This window comes from Danio aesculapii, chromosome 24, assembly GCF_903798145.1.
Source record: "Danio aesculapii chromosome 24, fDanAes4.1, whole genome shotgun sequence".
Classification (NCBI taxonomy): domain Eukaryota; kingdom Metazoa; phylum Chordata; class Actinopteri; order Cypriniformes; family Danionidae; genus Danio; species Danio aesculapii.
In genome coordinates, this window is record NC_079458.1 from 17,826,875 (window position 1) to 17,842,209 (window position 15,335).

General features: G+C 35.1%; 2 protein-coding genes across 2 annotated transcripts; both read left to right on the top strand.

Annotated features, from left to right (window-relative positions):
• Window positions 1–1,332: 1,332 nt before the first annotated feature.
• Window positions 1,333–9,003, top strand: c24h11orf65 (chromosome 24 C11orf65 homolog). The gene is made up of 10 exons (XM_056450784.1): window positions 1,333–1,505; window positions 3,859–3,910; window positions 4,003–4,126; window positions 4,220–4,312; window positions 4,388–4,441; window positions 6,521–6,730; window positions 8,205–8,341; window positions 8,438–8,587; window positions 8,703–8,758; window positions 8,861–9,003. The coding sequence occupies exons 2-10, from the start codon at window positions 3,870–3,872 to the stop codon at window positions 8,950–8,952; spliced, it is 957 nt and encodes a 318-aa protein (XP_056306759.1). The 5' UTR covers window positions 1,333–1,505; window positions 3,859–3,869; the 3' UTR covers window positions 8,953–9,003.
• Window positions 9,004–11,323: 2,320 nt separating this feature from the next.
• On the top strand, window positions 11,324–15,330 carry ndufb4 (NADH:ubiquinone oxidoreductase subunit B4). The gene is made up of 3 exons (XM_056450471.1): window positions 11,324–11,569; window positions 11,960–12,103; window positions 15,165–15,330. Exons 1-3 carry the CDS (start codon window positions 11,384–11,386, stop codon window positions 15,225–15,227), a joined length of 393 nt encoding a protein of 130 aa, XP_056306446.1. The 5' UTR covers window positions 11,324–11,383; the 3' UTR covers window positions 15,228–15,330.
• The last annotated feature ends 5 nt before the right edge of the window (window positions 15,331–15,335 follow it).

The window sequence follows — 15,335 nt, forward strand, 5'->3', positions numbered from 1 at the left end:
CTTTTTAACAGTCTGTAAGGGGTCTACAGATGAAAAATAGCCAGTCTTGGCTAATTCTGGCACATTTTACAGTAATGTTTATTAATGTGCATTGACCCTGTAAACAAATAAACTAAACTAAAAAACAAATACAAATACATTAACTATTGTCCCCATGTTTTGGTCAGTCTTTTTACAGTTGCATAAAATTGAACAAAAAATGCCTGCAATACACTCAAAGAAAGCGAATCATTTGATGGAGGAGAAGCTGGCAGTGATCAAGGATGCATTCTATCATTGAATTGTATGATTGTATGCTTGTTTTTGAATGATTTTTTGAGGATGACAAGCTTAAGTCAGGTCCTGTCACATTTTTTTATAAGTGAAAATGTACGTTTCTGGTAGAATGTCCCACACAGGGTGAATTCTGGTAATCTGGGACACTTTGTGCAATTTTGACATCAGCTCTCTATTTCAGTGTTTATCTAACTAATTAGAACAACATATTACAGTTTTCTGAAAACTCTTAAGGTTTTTTCTAACCACCTAAGAAAACATAAAAATAGGTACTATACCGAGAAGAGCCATGCCACACCTATTAGTATTTTAATGTCCAAAAGAAATTCTGCCTGAATTTGATTATCTGGGACATATTGGGCTGAAAAAGTATATATTTGTCATATTTATGCATGTCAAACGCAATTTTCCATTATTTAAAAAGTGAGTATGTGTGTGTGTGAAAGACTGTGTGTGAGTGTGTATGTGAGTTTGTGTACAGACCATTGTACATCCCATCTCTGTAGTCATTAAACTTATAAAGTCTCTAAATGCATATTTCTCCAATTCAAAGATTCAGTTGGGAAAATCGTCATCCAGTATTGATAAGGGCTTCCTGATTGACAAGTGCCTGTAATTTGACATTTTTATGTGGACTATTGTTTTGCACGTAACCTACTGAAGTACATATTTTGGTAAGTAAATTCACGATTTTCTGTCACGATTTCAACTCAGCTGCAATATTTGCTTGTCAAAAGAACATGTAGTCCACACGTATATTTCCAGTAATTAAAAAAGTCATTTGTGTCCGTAATATAATCTCGTACTGCTTTGTTGTGTGGATTGGGTGTTTTCACGTTGCTCTAGTAACGGCTCTTGAAGGCAAGTAGTCGCCCGTTTCATGAATGGGTAAAGCCAAACCTAGAGCTTGTTTAATTTTATAATCTTAAATTAAGTTCCTCCATATTTACTTTATTCTTTTGGTTACGTTTTTACCTCTCTGAGTTATTTGTAAGCGACAGCGCGCTTGTGGTAATGCAGTTAAAACGATTTTGTTTGTTATTCGAGATATTCACCTCATGGAACTGATCTGAAGTGTATGTTCACAACTAACGTTAAGGGCTTTATTTACACCGCTTCAGATTTAATTACATATTTTATTCCACTACGGCCTAAATCTTTCATTCGGCTATATTTTCTATAAGCCTAAATCTGTTTGTTGATTATGTGAAGACGTCTCCAGAGATCAAGTAAGTAACATTTTGTGGGTGGAAATGATTTATTAAAAGAAACCTTCTATACAACTTCTAATTGAGTATCTGGGTGGAGTTAAATGTAATCCAACACAATCCTTAAATAATCCTAGATGAATAAACCCATTTCCCATTCCTTGACATGGCAGAGGATTAATAAATCAGGGAGCTGAGCTTTAGCCTTAGATGAACGTGTTATGGCAAGCTGTTTAAACAAATACTAGCATATAACAAAAATGCTAATACTAGTAGCCTCTTATTCTAATCAATGTTAATTAGTACATAGTATTATTAATTAAATAATAAAACTAATTTAAAATTTAATTCTAGTGTTTATTGTTGAATACTGCTACTTACTTATTTCAATAGTTATAGTAATAGTACTTATTTCAATATTCTATTGTAGCTAATTTGTGGTATTCTATGAGAATCTGTTATGGACCCTTTTCACAAGCCTGTTATGGCATGTTTAACGATCATCAGCATCTTAAATCCTTGAAAGTTTTTAATTTTTTAACAAATGTATGAATAATTATATGTATTTCTTTATGTAGTATATCATGTTTGCCTCAAATTATAAAAAACGAATAACCGCTTGTGCGAGGGTTTCTAATGCAGCGTCTATGGGACAGGACAGCAAATTTGATGCTATTCTCTCCTCTGGCTGCTGTCATCAGTCTCACACAATTTTTTTCCTTTTTCTGAAAGTCTTTATACAGTAACATCATCGTGGAGTTTTTATTGTATTATTTAAAATATTTGATGTATTCTCCCATTCACTGCGCTCTAAGTTTTCCCAACTATGACGATTTCCGCTTCTGAAAAACCCCGAAGTCTATTGACATCAGCTTTTCAATTTGGTACAAACGGGTGCATATTTTATGAAGTTATGTTATTCCTTAGATACTACTACATTTTTTAGATATACCTATTATGAGATGCTGGTAATTTATCATTACTGACTTTTTTAATCACGTAGAGATATTCACCTATTTAATAGATACTATTTTTTATATATTATACATTGGTATTCATTAATTAGATACTAGCTCTTGTTAGTTTTTTAACTAGTCACTAGTATTTAAAAAAAATGTGTACAAGTAGCTTATCAATAAGTATCTAAACAAAAACTAGTATCTAGTGAATAAATACTAGATTAAAATGAATAAGAATTAGGTTTATGTCTACACTAATCCAGATAACTGAAAATGGTTTTCGTCTAAAAACACTGCGCATACACACTATCATTTTTCGATCTCTTCTCAAAATTTGTTTATCCACATTGATTTCGTCCCTGTACTGTGCGTTTGTTAAGACAATAAGGCCTGCCTCATTTTAGCTTTACATTTATTTTTTCCCAGCTATTTGAGGATGCTGTATAAAGTTGCGAAAGCGAGTGAGAATTGGGTTGGAGAATATAGACTGGGAGATGTGCCAAAACAACAGCTCTAAGTAAACATTCCATGTCCTTTGATGAAAAGCAATCTATAGCATGTTCAAACTGACATTAATGTTTAACAATGCAGTTAAAACAGAGCATCTAAAACAACTGCTGTACAAAGTCTTTCACTTTTTTAAGCTAAATTTGTCACATGACTAAATAAGCAGCATCGTTTTTGAAAGCCTCAGTTTTCAGAGTCTACACTACGACTCGAAAAACGGCATTTTCAAATGTATCCTTTTTCAAGTATTTTCAAAAGAGATGGTTTTGTTGCATAAAAACACCATCTCAGTATGGACAGGAGGCCAAAATGGAGAGAAAAATATGCTGTTTTAAACAAAAATCTATTGTGTGGATCTGTTTAATAAATTAGCTATGAGTTCCTAATACTAGTATTTAATAATGATGTACTTGTGTCTAATAATAGGTAGTATTTAAAAAAAAAAAAAAGTACTGGAATATGTAAGTGCAAATATGTTTTAGTCAAAACTGATCATAGATATTTGCATAAATATAGTTAATATCCCATTATTAGAAATGTGTTACCACTACTCCAAAATCACAAGAGTAACTAATAATAAATAATAAAATTCATGAATACTAGTATCCGATGAATAATTACTAGTATTTATTTAAAGGGTATATTATCTTATGAATAACAAGTATATTTTCCATTAAGCACTAGTACCATAGTAAAATAAGCATAGTGGTTAATGGAAAAGATACTAAAAGTAATCTAGTAGCACAAAATTGACACTTGTACGGGTTAATTGTTATTCCAGCTTGCCATATATGTGTTCTCTTTCTCTTAACAGAATTATATGCTCTTTTAGTTTAGCTAATTGAAATGTTAATCCATTTAACATTTCATCGATTAAACATTTTCCTCTCTTTTATAACCTTTAACAGCATGTGCTAGCATGAACAAGGAAATGACGGAACATGAATACTCCATTGACAGGTATGAAATACAGTGAAGCATATAAGTTATTTCTAAACAAGTGGAGCAAAGGAAAAAAACAACAACCTGTCAATCATTCTTTCCCCCTTTAGGCATCACCCAGCATCTCCAGCTGAGGAAACCACATCACAGACTAATGTCATTCTTGTCCCACAGCTGGAAACCGAGTTCAGCCGAGCAGCCAGGATCATCCAGAGCGCTTGGAGAAAACATGTTGTTAGTCAGCTTTTGTAGTACATTTATTCCCAATGTGGTTACATAGGATTTAATTCATAAACAAATAGTGCATACCGTGCCTGTCATGTGTAGGATACTGCTGTTTTCAAGCACCTCAAGAAGCTTCTGAGCTTCCATAATCAAGGGGATCCACGCCTCCTGCTTAGATTTATTAACCCTGCTGAGGTAAGTATGTCTGTTGTGAACTTTAATTGAGATGTTTATCATTTAGTTTACTTAACATTGAATGCTTATTTCTAGGCTAATATTCTGGATGCTGCTTCAGGGGCTCTTATCAGATTCCGATTGGGTGGGGTGAGTGTTGATGATATTCACGTTTCCTCTACAAGGTTATTTTATTTCTAATCTAGCTACTATTTTTTATTATTTATTTAACCTCATTTAAAGTAATGTAATAATTTAATATTTCTGTGTAGTATTCCTGTCTGTCTGTCTGCATATATATCTATCAATCGATCCATCCATCCATCGATCCATCCATCCATCGATCCATCCATCCATCCATCCATCCATCCATCCATCCATCCATCCATCCATCCATCCATCTATCTATCTATCTATCTATCTATCTATCTATCTATCTATCTATCTATCTATCTATCTATCTATTTCTGTCTGTCTGTCACATGCTAGCAAAGCAATAATACATACTAGCAACATTACAGATTGCCTCAACCTCAACAAGAAGGGTATAAACAGAGGTCAGAGCCAGCTCCAAGTAGGTGGGCCGTGAGCTCCAATCGGGCTGTACAAACCTGGAGTTTTTATTTATTTAATGTGTTGTACATGACACAGCATCCAATATTGTGCTTTATAAATGTCTACACCTACCCAAACCCTAAACCCAACCTCACAATAACCTGATGTCTTTTATTACAGTTTTTCTCAGTCGCTTTGATGCATTTCTCACAACATATTTCACATTTGCACAACAGTTAATGCATTTCTCAAAACAATTAGTAAAAACTGCAAAACCTAATTGATAAGCTGCAAAAACTCCCACTTGAAGGTCACCCCACCTATTTGTGGTGTAACTCCTCCCACTTGGAGGTCTCCAAGCTGCAGCGATACCTACTTGACCCAGAATACATAAGCAACCATCTAGGAACCAAGAAGAACACTCAAGCACCTGATCAGCAACACCTAAGCATTCCACAATACATTAGCAACCACAAAAAACACCCTAGCAACCACACAAAATACACTAGGCAACCCCCTGAAATATCCTATTTAATAACCAAACAGGCTGGCCTCCACAAGTCCAAAGACATGCGCTATAGGTGAATTGGGTAAGCTAAATTATCCATAGTGTATGTGTGTGAATGAGAGTGTATGGGTGTTTCCCATTGATGGGTTGCAACTGGAAGAGCATCCACTGCGTAAAACATATGCTGGATAAGTTGGCGGTTCATTCCGCTGTGGCAACCCCTGATTAATAAAAGGACTAAGCTAAAAAGAAAATGAATGCGCTACCATACAGAAATATCTTAGCAGCCACACATAACACCCTAGCATCTGCATATCAACACTAGAAACCTCTTAGCAACCAACCAGAATACCCTAGCAACTGCCAAACAACCACAAGCAACACTAGTAAACCCAAAGAGCATAGAATCACCAAGAGGCGACAGCCACTAGATGCCGCTAGTGTCACGCGGCAGCCATTTTGGAATGAAAATTCCAACAGAACAACAGCATATTATAAGTCTGTAAAATAAACTATTAAAATTGCTCATGATTGTCATAGTAAGGGTTGTATTGTCGTCTTTCAGGTTGTATCTCAGCTTTAATGCGCTTTTTAAATAAATAAAAAACAAAGCAGCTGCTTGCCATCGAGACAGCAATGAGATCCAATGGACGGCCGATCGCATTTACTCCACAATGGCGGAATCACAGGGCTGTTTCTGGGTGCTGCTGTTGCAATAGAACGTTCTATTGAGTGTCACCTCTTGGTCATTATAAGCTCTTTGGTAAACCCCAGCAACACTCTAGTGTCCACACCAAATATCATAGCAACCTCCTAGCAACCACACAGAATGCATCAACCACCTAGCAACAACCCAGAAGACAATAGGAACTGTCTAGCAACCACACAACACACTAGTAACCACCAAACAACCACATAGCAAGACTGTATCAATTAATCAAAATAGCAACCACCTCTATAGACGCATTTAGAACATATAAAATTGAGCATCGAAGTGTGTTTAGTGTAAAACAGCTTTAAAGTTAAAACCAATTTAAATGTACAACTTAATGATTTTAAAAAACAAATTCAAACTTTCAGGCTTGGTTATATTTGATTTGGTTTAATTGTTGAGATTTGTTAAACATTCATGCTACAATAAGTTACTAATGTTTATACATTTTCAGCCCACCTATCCTCCAGATATCTACTTTAAAGTATACACTCGAGCTCCTGTGGTGGACATGTGCGCCTTTAGTCCAAAAGATTACACACTGCAGAAGAAACTGGTTTCAAACCAGATCCATAATGGCCGACTGCTGACCGACAATGAGGACAATCATGCTGGGTGGTACCAGCGGGTAGAGAACAATGGGTGGAGGATTTTGTCTTGCAAGGTGATTTATCCAGTCACAATACTCTCATTTTTACTTTTATCATTTGTTTACAATATGATAAAACGAAAATAAAACAAAACGTATACAAACATTTACCCTCACCGGGCCACTTTATTAGGTACACCTTACTGGTACTGGGTTGGACCCCCTTTTGCCTTCAGAACTTTCTTAATCATTTGTGACATAGATTCAACAAGGTAGTGGAAATATTCCTCAGAGATTTTGGTCCATATTGACATGATAGCATCACGCAGTTGCTGCAGATTTGTCGGCTGCACATCCATGATGCAAATCTCCCATTCCACCACATCCCAAAGGTGCTCTATTGGATTGAGTTCTGGTGACTGTGGAGGCCATTTGAGTACAGTGAATTTTTTGTTATGTTCAAGAAACCAGTCTGAGATGATTCACGCTTTATAACATGGCGTGTTATCCTGCTGGAAGTAGCCATCAGAAGATGAGTACACTGTGGTCATAAGGTCAGCAACAATACTCAGGTAGGCTGTGGCGTTGACACAAAGCACCCCCACACCAAAACACCACCACCACTACCACCAGCCTGAACTGTTGATACAAGGCAGGATGGATCCATGCTTTTATGTTGTTAACGCCAAATTCTGACCCTACCATCCAAATGTCCCATGCAGCAGAAATCGAGACTCATCAGACCAGGCAACGTTTTTCCAGTCTTCTATTGACCAATTTTGGTGAGCCTGTGCGAATTGTAGCCTCAGTTTCCTGTTCTTAGCTGACAGGAGTAGCACCAAGTGTGTTCTGCTGCAGCCCATCCATCTCAAGGTTGGACATGTGTGTTCAGAGATGCTCTTCTGCATACCTCGGTTGTAGCGAGTAGTTATTTGAGATACTGTTGCCTTTCTATCAGCTGGAACCAGTCTGGCCATTCTCTAATCTCTGGCATCAACAAGGCATTTGTGCCCACAGAACTGCCACTCACTGGATATTTTTCATTTTTGGACCATTCTCTGTAAACCCTAGAGATGGTTGTGCGTTAAAATCCCAGAAGATCAGCAGTTTCTGAAATACTCAGACTAGCCCGTCTGACACTAACAACCATGCCACGTTCAAAGTCACTTTAATCACCTTTCTTCCCCATTCCGATGCTCAGTTTGACCTGCAGCAGATCGTCTTGACCATGTCTACATGCCTAAATGCATCGCGTTGCTTCCATGCGATTGGCTGATTAGAAATTTGCGTTAACAAGCAGTTGGACAGGTGTACCTAATAAAGTGGCTGTACCTAATACAGTTAGTGTATATTTATACTGTCTGAATTTTATAATATATATTTTTTTATTTTATAGAACTGTTTTGATCATTAATAATATTAATAAATGTTTCTTTTCAATATATTATCATGATTTCTGATGGATGTGAGAAATGATGCTGAAAATTCAGCTTTGCATAACGGCAATAAATTCCCTTAAAACTCTCTATCATTACCTGTATGATTGAAGTTTTCCACTTCTGAAGACCCAATCTTCAAACTAACTCAAGATACCAAGAAGACAGAATTTCATCACTGCAAAATCCACCGGCAGCAAGATGTTGCTAAAAAAAAGAAAATTCGGAAAATTGAATGGATGAGGAAAATGTAGGTCAAGAAAACTGGCTTTGTTTGTGTTGGGTGAAATAGTCATCAGGAAACTAGAAGCACGTTAGGAATGAATGACTCAGAGCTTGTGTACAGGTATGCTGAAGGTCGTACAGGACACAGTGAAACAGCTCAACAGCTTCAGAATTCCTCAGAGACGTTGATGGATTCATTTGAACAAACTTCCGACTTTGAGCAGGAAGTGGATGAGTTGCTAGCGTGGACCAAAGCTCTCAATTTTGATGAGTAATTTAGCTATTATTACACTGTCATAACACTAGACGCGATATTCGTGTCATTTAATCATTTATTGACATTATGATATCTTTTTCAGAAATGTTTTTGTTTTTTCTTCTCTCAGGTATATTAATGAATGGAGGAATTTGGGGACCAGCAGATGTTATATAGTTGACAAAGGTAAGTGTTTGTCGTGTCGTTCTGCTCTCCATGAAATCATCACTTTTGCTGTATTGTGGCGCCCTCTGCTGATCATAATGGAAAATATTTTTCCTTTTAAAGATGAGCTTGCTGTGAATGTTCAGAGAGACCTTGGTATATGTGAGATTTCTCCGCTCAGACAGGACGACAACCAACATCTGGATCTCATCTGAGAGTTTTTACTCATTTGCTTTATTAATTTGAGTAAATGAAAAAGTTCTGAACCATTTTATGGAGTCATTTATCTCTGGTCTTGTGTAGTTAAATATATTTAAAAATTAAATGAAGGGGAGAGTGGGGACAGTTGCGACACTTTTTGCATTTCTGAAACCGTTTTTTTTGTGGAAACCTAAAATTTTTATATAACAAACCCCCATCTGTTAGACACCAACTCACAATGCTATAATATGTGTACATGTGATAATAAATGCAGAATTTAAACTCGAACTGCAAAGTCAAACGTTGCAACTGACCCTAAGCAAGGTGACGTCTGCAACATTCATTAAAATATAATAATAAAAGAAATTTAAAACATCAGGTTGGATTTTAATTTTATATTTTGGTAAATAGAGTAAATGTTCAAATGTGAAATTGTCAAATGTGTTGAATTGGCCATATACATACAGACTTTTAAAAGAACAAGCAACAATCAATTATCAGGCCTAAAAAAACTGAACAAAAATATTTTTACTGAAAATCTAGACTGAATCTTTACTAAACTACTTCCTTATACTTTGAAATAAATTAATTAATGAAAGAATTATTTTTTCAAATTAAATTACATTGAAACTGTGATAAAATTATAATTGTACAATTGCAAGCTTTTAAATGAGTTTTGTTTGTCCCAACTCTGTTAACGACTATGTAAAGCTAAGAAAACAGTGATTTAAATTATACTAATCAATAATGTTTCACAAAAAAGATTAGATTTTCTGAACATGAATATTTTATGAAAGAATTATTATTTTTTTACCTAAAAATTGTTTTTATACTGAAGGAATGGTCACAAATGGCTGATTTCTCTCAGACTGAAGGAGGGTCTAACTGAGAATATGTAGTATGAACATCATCACTCTCATTCCTGAATGGAGGAATAAGTCTTGTTGCAACTGCCCCATGTTGCAACTGTCCCCACTCTCCCTACTGGTTAAAGTTCGGAAAATGTTTTGTATGTTCACCAAGGTTCCATTTGTTTCAGTAACAAATACTTTAAAAACTGTATAATTGTGAAATTATAGCCTAATTATTTGAAATTACATTTGAAAGTTACATTTCTGTAAATCAATACAGAATTATTAGCATCTTAGCTGTTTTTGGTGTGTGTAATCATTTTACTTTTCAGGATTCTTGATGAACATTCATTCATTTTCTTTTCAGCTTAGTCCCTTTATTAATCCGAGGTCGCCACAGCGGAATGAACCGCCAACTTATCCAGCATATGTTTTACGCTGCGGATGCCCTTCCAGCTGCAACCCATCTCTGGGAAACATCCATACACACTCATTCACACTCGTACACTACCGACAATTTAGCCTACCCAATTCACCTCTACCCAGGCCCGTGCACAGGCGATTGAGCAAGAGGGGCAGCTCAACCACTGAGGGCAAAGGGGCTCTAGCCACCGGGCCACCCCCCTGTGCACGGCCCGGCCGCATGCTGTGGGACTGTGGGAAACCGGAGCACCCGGAGGAAACCCACGCGAACGTAGGGAGAACATCCAATCTCCACAGAGAAACGCCAACTGACCCAGCCGAGGCTCGAACCAGCGACATTCTTGCTGTGAGGCGCCAGCACTATAATTACCTTATATAGTGCCAATATAACTGACCTTCTGCGCCACTGTGTCGCCTTCTTGATAAACAGAAGGTTAAAAAATAACAATTTAATTGAAATCAAAACTTTTGCAACATTACAGCTGTCTTTACTATCGCTTTTGGTCAATTTAATGTGTCCTTGATTAATAAAACATTTAAAATGTTATTAGATTTAAATAATTTTTAACAATATGGATAATTTTTGTTCATTTCTAATCAAATAAATGCTGCCTTAGTGAGAAGAAGAGAGACGTCTCCAAAATCGAAATCATTATGAATAAATTAATCTTTTGACCCTGCTCAAAAATGTATTACAAATAATTTTTTCCTTTGGCTTAGTCACTTAATTCATACACACTCATTCACACACCTATGGACAATTCAGTTTATTCAATTCACCTGGCTATACGACATGTTTTTGGACTGAAATCAGAGCACTTGGAGGAAACCCACGCCAACACGGGGAGAACATGCAAACTCCACACTGAAATGCCCACTGACCCAGCTGAGGCTCGAACCAGCGCCCTTCTTGCTGTGAGGCGACAGTGCTAACCACTGAGTCACATTGTCACTAAAAATAACATAAAGATTTTAAATTATAACTTGCTTTGAAATGTTGCAACTAGCTAAAGTAAGATAAGTTCAAGTTATTTAAGACTGTATTAAAATAAAACACTGCAAACCACTGTAACGAGACATTCTCAAATACCGCGAGACTCGTGAACGTGACGCGGAGCCAATCAGATTCCTCCTTGTTGTCGGGGCCGTGCGAGTGTCCCCGTTAGCAAACATGTCGAGGCTAAGAGAATATAAACCGTCTCCTTTGGCCACACTTCCAAAAACATTAGACCCGAACGAGTATTACAATCTTTCCCCAGAGTACCGGCGGGCGGAGGAGGAGCGGACGGCTCTGCGGTCTCAGATGAAGAGACAGTACCAGATGCAGCTCAACAACCCCTACCGCAAAGAGCTGATTGTAAGACTAAGCGAGCATTGGATTGAATATTACAACAGTTATTATGATGCTATATATCGCCTTTATATAATAGTAAACGTATATAGTTTTGTCATGCTGTATTAGATATTTATTTGTCTACATTTTTTGCATTCGAGGCTTATATTGCGTTTAAAATAGCCCTCATTGAGTGACCTTCACTGCTGGAGGCTAGCAGCTATACGTTAGCAGTTTGTTTTGATCCACATACGTTACTAATGTGAAATTGACATTTGGGATTGAAGATGTTTGCTATATTTATATGAATTATGCATTATGGATAAATATATTATTGTAAATGTTTCACCTTAAATCACTAATCTGGAAGGTAACTGGACTGCTTTGATCAACGTGTTCGTTTTTTATTTGTAGGAAGATCCTGCTCTTACCAGGTGGCTGCATGCACGTAATATCGTGTACCCGCATTTCAGACCATCTACTAAATCATCACTCATGGGCGTGGCTTTTGGAGTTTTACCTCTGGTGGTCTTGTACTTTGTGTTGAAGACAGACAGGGTGAGTTGAAAAACACAGGGTGCGAATTACAGAGGGGTTTGAGGGGGATTGACCCCCCAAATTAATGCTTGATCCCCCCTGAAGGACATCAAAGCAAGATGTATGGGAGGGTCAGCCCTTTAATAGTAAGAAATGGCTAAATCTAATCTCCAATCTACTGTTTATCTTAAATAGAAAAAATAAAAAATGTGTAACATAAATAAAAACTTGACCCATCCTGTAATGGTTTATACTATTGTGAATGCTCAATCGTCAATCAATGCTAGGAAAAATATCACTCAACAGTCTGAAACTGGCAGTTCTAGAGCACCAATAGACATCTTACATATTCACAAAACACCTTTCTTGTAAAATAAGTGTTTATATCTGCATGTTGCCTAAAAAAAGGAAAATTAGACATAATTTGTATAGTTTGATCTACGGTAACCTCTAAAATAGTTACTAAATATCCCTCAACACTGATAATGTATACATTTTATTAATAAATTAGATGTCATTTAAATATTCATAAATTTCTGTTCAAATCTTTTTATTAACATTTTGGTCAGTAAAACATCAATTTCAAAAGTATTTGAAAAACAGAGACAAATTATCTTTGCTCCAACCGAGCCCCCCACCCCACTGCACCATTTCTGTACAATATGTTTTGCCTATTTTAAATCTGTTTTACATCATGTCATGATATATACATGCATACATACAAGTAGATAAGTTACATTATATGTTCACTCATCTATTGTAATATTCATAAATTTGATTCACTAGAGCATGTATTATCAAATTGCTACCAAAAAAGCTGGAAATACACCTTACTGAACCAATTTACTGCTCGTCGCTTTGGGATTGTTTGCTGTCAAAAAGTGGACCATTTTTCATTTATTTGCCTCATTTTCTATGTAATTTGAGATTTTAAGTTGTGCATTTTAATGACATTTTAAGCACTATTTTTAGCTGGATTAGCTTATCGGGTGGTTATCATGACCACAATTTTTGATGTACCTAAAATAATTCCTAAATATTTAGAATAAATAAATACTTGTAATAAAGTTGTATTTTAACAATATCATATAAATAACTGACCAGTACATTCAGCTTTCCTCAGTCAGAATTTGACCATTTGAATAGAAAAATTAAACATAATAACAATATTAAAAATAATCATCTAAAGCTTCATGATTTTTGTAGCCTCTCTTGTAAAAGAAGTACATTTGAAAAATTATGGATAACAACAACAACAACAATAGCCAAATTAGTATTAAAATGAATTATAATACAGGCCACTTTTGGCTCTTTTTTTATTGGTAATTTTTTCATGCAAGAATAAGGTCCATGGTTTAGAATAAATCACTTGTAAAAATGTTCTCTCATTAAAAACAATACCATAGTGAAAGATCACTTCATTTACATCAGATTGTGTTTTCTTGCACAGCTGGATGTTGGACTCATGAAAAATAATTGTTTGCATTGGTCAAAACGGATTAGCTGAAGTCACAACAACTTTTTTAATGGGTTATTTTCAAAATTTATTATAGCATAGCAGTCAAAATAGGACAAATAAGCTCATGCATGGGACAAATTCTGCACCCTTGTCGGTAAGGGGTGGGTCTTTCGAACCACCCAAACCCCTCCTGGCTACAGGTCTGATATTTTACACTTGAAGAGATGTTTCGGAATTTGAAGGGACAATTTTAATTGCGCTTTCCCGCCGTTATTTTGGGTCATACTCGTCTCCTTTGAAGTGAGAGGTGACTAAATATACCAGTGTAATTTTATTATAATAGTAGTAATCTTAAGTATTGTTGTTATTTTTAATATTGTTGTTATTATATTTTCCATTTTAAGGGAATGTTTAAAATAGAGTGGACAATTTTTTTGGGGTAATTCTTGGCTGCTTCAGTCATAAGTGACCAACATTAAAAAATTACATACAGTGCTCAGCATATATATGTACACCCCTCACAAATCTTTTAAATTCATATTTTTAATAGGAAGCTATACAATATTATATTTGTGCATATACGTTAGATTAGTCAGTACTGAAGTCAAATCTGGAGTTTATCTAACAAAATAACTTACGATAATGATCCAAAAACTAGTACACCCAAATTTATATGTTATAGAAAAATATTAAATACAAATTTTAAAAAAAGAGGAAAATTCAAGAGAAGCAAAAACAGTGATAATTTAGTTGAAATTTTATAGATTGTAATTTTTTCAATATTTTGCTTGAATTTAGTTGTATTATCTTTCAATTTCTGATTGTTTTGTGACTAAAATATTATTTTAATAAATATATCTGTTAAATAAATCTGATTTATTTAAATGCACCAAAATATATTGCGTATATTCACTGAATGCAACTATTCATTTTCAAAATGGGGTGTACTCAATTATGCTGAGCTCTGTATATAATTTATATGAAATTTTTTTTACTTACAAAATATACTATGTGTAAAATATATTTGCTGTTTATTTACTGCTCAGAATTTTAAGGGAATTTATGATGCTTGAACAATATTTACACAATTTAGATTTTTTTTCTTTTGCTTGGCACAATACTTTGCTCCTAAACAGTCAAATGTGGCTAAAGTACCAAAAGTAGAATAATAAAAATAAACTGTCAGGAAATCAGTGTAATATAATGTAAAATATGAGCTATTTTAGATTTAGTTTATTACATTTTAGTCTTTTTATTATTGTTAACTGAAGAGTTAGAAACATATGAAGAAACATTTGGACATTTAAAATGTTGTTCCTTTTTTCATTTTAAAACCATCTGATAAAAAATAGCTGAATGTTATCTTGTTTTTATATTTCTCCATATCAGCCAAATGTGCGTTTTTAAACCCCTGAACATAAATTATTGGCTTTATTTTTACTTTTTTGGGGGGTGTTTGTGTAGCAAATTTAACAAATGACCAAACTAACACCTCAAACAAATCAACAACAGAAATATAAAATGTGTCCTGTTCAAATAAAGCAATAAATGTTTCATTTTAAAACCAAAATGCAAAGGTTAAATGACTTTATAAACCAGATTTTCTTTTCTTTTTCTTTCTAGGACAAAAGGGATTCCAAGATAGATGCCGGGACTTATAAACGCCCCTTCAAACTGTCATCCTAAAGTTTCTCAATTCGCTGTTTCTTGCAACCAACAGTACTTGTAATTATATATAGACACCTTATTGTTGAAAGTCATTACTATTATTAAAGAAAAATAAAAAGCACCAAC